General features: G+C 34.5%; 1 protein-coding gene across 1 annotated transcript; it reads right to left on the bottom strand.

Annotated features, from left to right (window-relative positions):
• Window positions 1-1,755: 1,755 nt before the first annotated feature.
• LOC110912587 (endoplasmic reticulum-Golgi intermediate compartment protein 3) lies at window positions 1,756-8,974 on the bottom strand. The gene is made up of 13 exons (XM_022157355.2): window positions 8,520-8,974; window positions 7,548-7,621; window positions 6,547-6,630; window positions 6,247-6,327; window positions 6,036-6,116; window positions 5,871-5,963; window positions 4,359-4,538; window positions 4,201-4,268; window positions 4,070-4,121; window positions 2,610-2,663; window positions 2,429-2,521; window positions 2,288-2,354; window positions 1,756-1,991 (listed from the first exon to the last, which is right to left on the bottom strand). Exons 1-13 carry the CDS (start codon window positions 8,659-8,661, stop codon window positions 1,900-1,902), a joined length of 1,161 nt encoding a protein of 386 aa, XP_022013047.1. The 5' UTR covers window positions 8,662-8,974; the 3' UTR covers window positions 1,756-1,899.
• Between the last annotated feature and the right edge of the window lie 880 nt (window positions 8,975-9,854).

The raw sequence follows: 9,854 nt of genomic DNA, 5'->3' as shown, positions 1-9,854 counted from the left end.
TCTTAGTGTTGTTGATTGTTTCTGTTCTTAATCGATATTGTACCAAACAAGCAAACAACTTGTGTGTAATCAATATACAATCGACTTTCTTGTTCATCACTTTCAATTGTTTTCCGCACTCTTGAACGTGTTTGTGAAATCCTACAAAGATCTCTGGACTTACAATTGGTATCAGAGCGTAAGAAGTCTATTTGAAGGCTCGGTTTCAAGATATCACTCGAAGAACAAGAAGAAACTTGCAGATTCCGCGAAACTGAAAAGAACAATACATTCTTCGAAGAATAGTTTTGAAGTCGGACTTACCTGAGACTGCATATAAGTCGGACTTACCTGAGACTGCCCAAATGCATCCAGTTTTACATGCATCCTTGTTGAAGAAAGCCTACGGTTCCAATACTCCTGTCTTACCATTACCGGTGGGTTTACGTTTTATGTTACAACGAAGAGCTATTGTGGATAAAAGAGTCGTAAGAAGAGGAGATAAAGCAGTTTAACAGATTTTGGTTCACTGACAGGATTTACCTATTTCAGAAGCTTCGCAGGAATATCTTGATGATTTTCAGCTCAGATTTCTATTCTTGAGGACAAGAATGATGTTAGGGAGGGAGTTATGTTACTATTGTTTTAATAGAACAGGTTAAATATGTAATGAACATAAGTATAGGGGCCGTTTGCGTTAAAATTGTAATAAGCTTTTGTGTGTGGTGAAAGGTTGTTAGTTTAGGCGGGAAAGTTAGGTGTGTGTACATATGCTAGTTAATAAGTTGTAATGAGTAGCTATATTTGTGTGTTCTTTCTATCTCTTTAATTCTTCATTTTCATAGCTAACATACAGGATCCTGTCATACATAATTACATGTGTTAAACTCATTTACCGAATGAAATATATAAACAAAAAAGAAATTAAGAACAAAAATGATTCAGATCTCCTCTTACTGGTTCAACATTTAACCATTCAGAAGTTGCCAAACAGCCCCTTATTGTTATACGTTTTAGTTTTTCAGTCATGCAAGCAAAACAAAACCGGAAAAAAAATCAAAAGAAAAATACAAGACAAACCACCGTCTTTTGTTTGGTTTTGGTGTGTTGCCTTTTTGTAGCATGTCGAATTGTTATTTAAATATTTTTAATAAAAAAAATTATTTCTAAATAATAATAGTTTTCTAGGGGAGAAAATGACAAGTTTTTAAGTAATTTTTCGAGAGGGGTACGTTTAGCCTAACCCTTGCAAAAACTCGATCTTAAACTCACCTGAAAACCGGCTTTTGAAATATCAAATGCTCAAAACCACACTTCTAGCAGATACACAGTTTTAACAAACAAATTGAAGGAACATGGAACAAACAATTCGGGTCTTCTTCCTCTTGTCTTCTTGAAATCACTTCTGGGTTTTGTAGGTTCCAATCGTTTGCAAGGGAATTCATTTTGATGGTTTGAAATCCATTAATGCAGGTGATTAACAAATCTCAAATAGTAGCTGGATAGAATGTTGATGATGGTTTTGAGCCCAGAAGATCTATAAAGGCTATCTGCGCGTTTTTTTAAGTTTTGAAAAAGTTTAATTTCTTCTTGAGATCGGCGCGTTAGTTTCAGTCCTGGTCCAGATTGACAAGACCGAGACCTACCCGCTTTCAAGTATTAAATGTTCCGAGCGTCATGTTTAATAATTTGTAGAATTTGGTCCCCGTTTCCGTTCCTTGTTTACATTGTATATATGAATATCATATGATACATATATTCCACGACATTTAGAAATTACGAACCATAATAATCCTAATTTGGGTAAGAATATGATTTTCACAATAAATTAGCAAATTTGTTTCCTGATAACATTTAGCTTTCCAATCTCTATTTTTAAAAGAAATTAGCAAATTTGTTTCTTGATAACATTTATACTCATCAGTTTAGCTTTCCAATCTCTATCTTTTTCCTGATAGCTCTTTGACCATGATAAATGAATGAATCTAGTATCCCGGATACGGTAAAAACACCTGTTTCACATTTTATGAAATTAAACTACTGGTAACGGGTTTGGGTAATCGGGTGGGTATCACGTAATACCACGTGTATCCCAAACCCTCAAAATTCAAAAACTTTTAAAGTTGATGACTTGATCCTATACTCGAATACCAAATCCTGAATGTATAGAATATACCCATGTGGTTCGGGTTTTCTTGACATCCCTAGAGTGTGTAAATTTATGATTATAAGATCAAAATAGTTGTTCAAACGATTAAATACGATTTCAAGGGTAAGAATTGTGCAGAAAATAAAAAAGGAATTTTACCTCCAATAATAGCACAAACATTAGTCAAGAAGTGCAGAAATGAAACATGCTCCTCTGTGAAAGTAACCTGCAAATTTTTTTTTTTTAAATTTAGAAGAATAATATAATAAAAAAAAATGTATTAGGTAGCAGAAAGCGGACCTTGATAGGTGAAAGTTCATAAAAGAAAAAAACTCCAGGAAGTGTCTTAAGATATCCCACTTCAGCACCTTTAAAATGTTCGGTTACAGAAAACTGAATAGGATAGAAACAAATGAACCCTGTGTTATTATAAGTAAATACTATATAGCAGTTTTATATAATTTTGAAAAATTGTGAAAACCTGATTTGATTGAATGTTGTGTCCCTTAACATCGGTGTAAACACTTGGTACAACCTGGCAGACAATATATTTCTGTTATTCCAAGAAATAACGTTATTCTAGATAACAAGTATAACCTCAAGGTACCTGGGGTGCTTTAAGGCTGCGAATGTATATCAACTAGTTATGTTGAGTATAATATTACACATACATACCTTCTAGATACAACAGTTACTTAGGCTGCAACTGTATATTAATTGTGTATAAAATAGGGTTATACAGGGGCTTTATAGAGTATAACATTACACATAGATATATACGACATTTACTTGAAGGGTGCAACCGTATATTGCTTGCGTACAAAAGAGGGTGGTTATATAGAAGCCTAAAGAGTATAATATTACTCATAAATACGGACCTTCTAGGCATGATAATACCATATAGGAATATCAACTCCTATATGAATGTTTATCCAATAATCAAGCTACAGTGAATCAAGTGAAAAAGATGTTAATCATAATGGTTAAGTTATTCTACAAAGACTCCTAAAAATAAGAAGTGTAAAATGGCATTATAGAGTGACAAGTGTCTCCTAAAAATAAACCCACTACACCAAAACAAAACTAAATAGAGTTATAACTAGCCGAGTCGCTCAAGAGCTACTCGGTAAAAGCTCGAATTGAGCCGAGTGCTCAAGCCTAAAAAAAACGAGTCTGAGCTTCATATACCGAGCTCGGCCAGGCTCGCGAGCCTAAACGAACATATTATATATATGTATAGTAACAAATAATTAATTAACAGGCTCAAGCTTGAAAATGTTTCTCACAAGCCGAGCTCAGGCTTGAGCTTTGTTAAACTAAATGAACCAAGCTCGATTACCCCCTTAGATATAACCCTAACAGTGAAGAAGAGAAGACATAAACTAAATGAACCAAGTCTAGCTTTTCAAGCCTTTTACATGGAAAACAAAAGGATTTTGTTTCACCATTATTAAAACAATATAAATAAATAATTTTAAAGAAAAATGTACAGCTGTTTTGATACCAATAACATTGTAGATTTAAAAAAAAAAAAGTTAATTACAAAACTAGTGATCTATATAATATAGGAATTGAAAGAATAAAGCTAACAAAAGGTAGCAAAGGGTAGATTTATATCCAAGTCAGCATTGAGCATTGATTCCTTTCGGTCACCAGAAAACTTGACTAGGTAGATTAATATTGGATTTTGATACCAATTCATAGTGAAATCCACTAAATGAGAAAAAAAAAAAAAAAAAGAAAAAAAAAACATCTAGTTGAGAAATCTAATACCATCATTTGATCTCAAGTTTGAGCATTATTCAAGTGATGTTTAATTATTTAAGTAGAAATAGAGAAAAACAAACAAAGAGCAACCAATGTTATATGAGAACTTCTAAGAAGATTTAAAAGCACAAATAATAGATAAATAATAGCAAGTGTCATGCCTCGAGTACTTACCTTGAGAAAATACTCATACATCCCACTTGGTGCTTTTTGTGTCCAATGCACACTACAAATCAACATAAGTGAGGAGATGATTTAAAAGCACGAATAATACACTATGAATTATAAACTGAGAAGAAAAATACCCATCAAGGGGATTCACCACACCAGGAATATGGTCACCAAAAGCCAACCTATTAATCTTGTGACTTATCTGTACTAAAAAGGAGCCAGTTATTATTACAAGATAATCTAATACCATATTTGCATAATTATACACGAATATGCCACAATTATATCTTACATTAAAACTGTCTTTATGAAAAGTCACCAGATCATGGACATGCACATTTGCTTGTTGAAAGCTCTTTCCAGGGGCAAAATGGAAATTTCCAGCCACTTTGTTAACATCCAAGAATCCATATATATTACATCCTTCACCGTCTTCATCTTTGATCCTTTGTAAAAACCCTTCCCTTTTGCACTGATAGAAAAAAACAAGAGTTTTCAGTTCAGTGTCATATAATATATTATTGGTTTCTGATATGTTCCACCAAAGAAAACACAGGATCATTGGAATGAGAAAGGCTAAAGACTCCTAATTATATGCCTATTTATCCTCCTGATCTTGGTTTTTAAAAGAGCCTGGAAGCCGAGGCGTGACTTGTGAGGCGAAGGCGCTAGCTTCATGTATGAGGCGTCTGATAGTTATTAAATATTTATAAATAATTCAAGATAACATTTCCATCCTTTTTAATCCATAAAAGAAGTACACAAGATTTAATGAAATACAGAAACTCTATGTACAACTAAAGAAGCTAATAAAAAGGATTGTTTTTATGTATATGCATGATAAAAGAAGCTAAGCTCTACATCAAGAAGCTTTTTCGTTTATAAATTGTAATATGACTGCCAATTGTCATGATCTTTGTGAAATCACACAGTAAATGTCGTTCCAGTGCTCTAAAATCTAAGACACGAAAATTACACCAAATGTTAAAATCACATAAAATGGAAGATAAATAAACATACTAATTGAGAAGCTTTAACATTTTAAAGTTTTGGCGAATTGGAAATAAATAATCTCACCTAACTCAATTTGGTCGATAATAATCCCAAGTCAGTTATTGGCCGATAATAATCCGAACTGGTCAATTTTTTTTGTAAAATAGTCCGCCATTAAAATAGCTTAACGGAGTTAAGTTTTTCTCCGAATTACAAACCAATGTTTTAGGGCTTTTGATCAGAACGAGTATATGAGTCGATTGATGTAAAACTTACCTCGAAATTGTGCTCGAAATGGCTTGATTTTTGTTAATTGGAAGTTTAAACACCCGAATTGAATCACCGTTTTCGTGGGTTGCGGCAGTATTTCGAGGTAAGTTTTGCATCAACCGACTCGTATCATCGTTCTGATCAAAAGCCCTAAAACTTCGGTTTGTAATTCGGAAAAAAACTTAACTCCGTTAAGCTATTTTAACGGCGAACTATTTTACAAAAAAAAAAAAAAAATGACCAGTTCGGATTATTATCGGCCAATTGAGTTAGGTGGGATTATTTATTTCCAATTTGCCTAAAGTTTTCTCTTATGAATATTAGCACTCCAAGATGAATCACTTGGCATGGAACAAAAGGAATGATCTAATTGCGCATTTAAGTTAAAATTCATATCCATCGTAACTTTAACTTAATGAATTCTGGAGGACAAAAGACTAAATAAAAAGCAGAAACCCTGATTCTACATGGGAAAAAAATAAAAAACAACCATAGATAGGCATCCAGGTACACATGTGTGATAGAGAGACACGCAGATTACCTGATCGATTAAGTCTGGATCTGACAGTGCCCATCCTTTCTTCCTATATGCTTCACGAACATCCTCACAGGAGTTGCAGCATTCCTCATCTGACTGCAAAACTCAGGGATAGTTTGAAGAATTTGCACATAACATCAAATGGCAGAAAATAGCTAGGAAGCTTACCGATTCTGCACCAAAACAAGAACCACAATATGTCTCATTGTGTTCAAGCCTACCACCATGTTTTTGCAAAGGCTTCTCAATCTGTTGTTCTCAATAGATAACAAAGCAGGAAACGGTTATAAGAAAAATAGTCTTCTATGATCTTTTGTACCAAAAGAGTTAAACATCCTGAACAAATTGATGTGTGAGAATGATATTTTTTTATAATAACCTTGGGAGCTCCGATACCATCTTGTCTTGATTCTATGCCATTACCATTCGCATCAAGTCTCTTTTTAAAAATGTCATGTTTCTGCACGTATGGACGCGGTCATAAGTCACTACGAGAAAGAACAGTAGGATGGCACAATGGTAAAAAATTGATCAGTTATGCATAGCACATTCAAGAATTTTCATCTGCAGTTATCTCATACCAGTTCAAGGAGCACTAAAACTATTATGTCTGCATGTTTGATACTATGATTTAAATTAAATAGACAAGAAATAATAATAATAATATCTAAAGACATACAATGTCAAGATGTTCCTCTCCACTGATGTCCATAGCATCAACACTGAGTATTGTACATGGAAGTGCGGGAAAAACGATATCAAACTGCAGTTTCAAATAATTTTGAGGGTATAACGATTAATACAAAAATAAAAACGTACTTATTTTAGAAGCTAAAAACCATAACTGATAAAAGGGTTATTGGATTCTATCACCCCCTAACTATTGGCTATTGGCTGCGGCCACCCCCAACTATCACTTTGACGCCCGTCACCCCCAACTTAACACTTAGGGGGTGTTTGCGATTGCGTTTTCAACTTGATTATTTGATTATTGTGTTTTGAAATCGCAAAAAATCTATTTTGAGTGTTTGGTAAAAAATTAATAAAAAGTGATTTTTTACGTTTTGTAGAGTTCAAAACGTGATAATCCATAAGTAGGTCACCCCTTGCTGCGGGAAAACGTGATAATCCAAAAACTGATTTTTTACGTTTTCACTTATTTATTTTGTTGAAATATATATACTTGCCAAACACTCAAATAGTTGATTATCTGATTATTGTGATATCAAACAACATAATCAAATCCAAACAATGTTGATTATCTGATTATTGTGATATCAAACAACATAATCAAATCCAAACACTATCTTTCTGCAGCACGTTTTGTTACAGCTAATTATCTGATTTTGATTATTCAAAACGCATAATCTATTTTCAAAACTCAACCCCAAACACCCCCTTAGTATGTTATGTCACCACGCCGTTAACTGATCACTAACTTTTGATCTTGGTACTATACTTTTGGGGGTGTCATAGGGATCTTAGGACACCCCAAAAGTATAGTAACAAGATCAAAAGTTAGTGATTAGTTAACGACGTGGTGACAGAACACACTAAGTGTTAAGTTGGGGGTGACGGGCGTCAAGTGATAGTTGAGGATGGCAGCAGCCAATAATAGTTGGGGGTGATAAAATCCAATAACCCTTGATAAAATTATGTTAAAGATAGTAAAATTACTACATGAATTCGTAGACGTTCTCCTCTTGATGTATCTACTACCAGCTTTGTTTCAGTTACCGATTGAATATATAATCCTGCATCCAAACACACATATGACAATTAATGTGAAACATGTTGGTACTTGATTCGCAGCAGAATACATTTCAATTATAAAATATACAGAAAAAGAAAACCGACAGATTAGCAAACATAGCTTAACTACTAATGAATTTAAACATTGTTAAGTAGAAGAACTTTGTGTCCAGTTAAAACTTAAACACCTAGTCTAACTGATAATAAGTGATTACATCAACTATAAACACATTCATTGATGGATGTAGTAGGCAACACAAATGAATGATGTTAGTCACGACATTTTGTGTTATCCATAAGCATAATTTGTTATCTTTTCAGATTATCATAATGAGAGACTAGAGAGATTGAGAACTAGTTAAACTTGATCTCAATCTATTTTTTTTACTTTACTATAGAAATTAATAATTAAGCAGTTCACCTCATAATTCCAAAGTTCAACCTAATAACTATGCATGAAATAGAACATGTTTGTTGAAATTATAGTATCATCATTCTACTTGCAGTTAAAAGTCAAAAAGTTCAATGATGTTGACAATTTTGTTCCCTTAGAATCCAAACTACACACCAATTCTGATTCAAAAGTCTCAAGGCTGTTTGGCAACTTCTAAATGGTTAAGTGCTGAACCAGTAAGTAAGAGGTCTGAACCATTCAGAGGCAAATGTCTGAATCATTCAGACATTTGCTCACGAAACAAACCATTAAGAGCGTGCTGAACCGGAGGTCTGAACCATTAAGAGCCTCTCATTAAGAGGTAAACAAACAGCCCCTCCTCAGTCTAACAATATAACATATAATAACCAATTATAAACTTCTTAAACCTAACTTTTTTGATTGAAACAAATCATACGAACAAAACAATCAGTCACAAATCAAACAAAAACAGAAATAGAACTCACTGAGCTCAGCGAAGAACAGCAGAAACATGAAAACGGAAGATACAATAGTGATAACACCACCGGAGATGGTTCTACTGGAGAAATCGTCATTGATTTTAGGATACGCATCCAAATTCCGTATCCTGTTCATTACACTTTCCATTTCTAAAACCTACACACAATTCTACTATCCAGAAACACTTCGATCAAAATATCAAATCCTCAATTTCAGATTTCACCTCTAAACTTAAATTCAATATGCCGTTATGAAGTAAGAACAATGGATCTTCGTTACAGATGAACAATCGATTTTGTTGTTAGTGCATGAATTCGATTCACAGTGTTCTTCGAATCGATCGAATTTGATTTGAAAATATCGAATCGCAGATGAACAGCGTCGTCGGATCTTCGACCGGGAGCGAAGTGGGAAGTTACGGAAGCAACGTTATTGGACTGGGTTATGTCAACACTAAGAAGCCCAATTGAGTGTGCCATTATGAGCCCATATAGGAGTTAGGTGTAGGTAGAGGTCCACAAAAAACCTGAACCCGGACCCGGGTATTTTAGAAACCGGGTTTTTTATACCTGAACATGACCCTACACGTAGGGTACGGACCGGGTACGCATATCCTCCTCAAAACCTGTACCTGTAACCGGGTTTTTTTGTACCTGTTCTATACCCGGGTTTAATTTATACGCGTAACCGGGTTTTCGTAATACCCGTAATCGGGTTTTCGCAATACCTAAATCGGTTATTCAAAAAACTTGGGCCGGGTTTTTTCAGGAATGACCATTAGAGCATCCTGCAGTCCACAGTGGGTGGTTAGAGGGTGTTGGGGCTTTATTTTAGGCAGATTTCAAGGCCTAAAAGGGGTATAAATAATGGTATGACGTTTTAGTAAGTCACACCACTTCAAAATACACTGAAAATCAACAAAAAAATGCTCCTGAAAACCTGATCTATACCCAAACCCGGACCGTACCCGAACCATACCCGAGCACGAAATAGGGTATTATAATACTCAGGTATAGAAAACCCAAACTTGGGTACAGAGGGTATGGATTTTCTTGCCAATACCCAGACCAGAACCCAACCCAGGTATTGGCAATGCACGAAAATTCAAAAGTCGGTTATACCCGTACCTGGGTATGTACTCGAACCCAGGTATTAACAAAACCCGATTTTGTGCACCTCTAGGTGTAGGGGTGTTAATAAACCGTTAATCTATTGAATTTTTCAGCCTTAGGAGTTAGGTGTAGGGGTGTTAATAAATCACTAATCTGTTGAATTTTTTCAGACTCAAGCAAGTTGTCCGATTTGAAATATATATGTTTCGGTTTTGAAGATGTGACTGT

Source organism: Helianthus annuus, chromosome 15, assembly GCF_002127325.2.
Source record: "Helianthus annuus cultivar XRQ/B chromosome 15, HanXRQr2.0-SUNRISE, whole genome shotgun sequence".
NCBI lineage: Eukaryota > Viridiplantae > Streptophyta > Magnoliopsida > Asterales > Asteraceae > Helianthus > Helianthus annuus.
This window is presented reverse-complemented; position numbering and strand designations above follow the sequence as displayed.

What these genes read in the sequence shown, in the direction of transcription:
- LOC110912587 (XM_022157355.2), bottom strand. Translation starts at nt 8,661, where the DNA reads ATGGAAAGTGTAATGAACAGGATACGGAATTTGGATGCGTATCCTAAA. An exon ending in GAGAGGAACATCTTGACATT is followed by an intron (nt 6,328 to 6,546) that starts GTATGTCTTTAG and finishes CCATACGTGCAG; the next exon opens with AAACATGACATTTTTAAAAA. An exon ending in ATGAACTTTCACCTATCAAG is followed by an intron (nt 2,355 to 2,428) that starts GTCCGCTTTCTG and finishes AAAAATTTGCAG; the next exon opens with GTTACTTTCACAGAGGAGCA.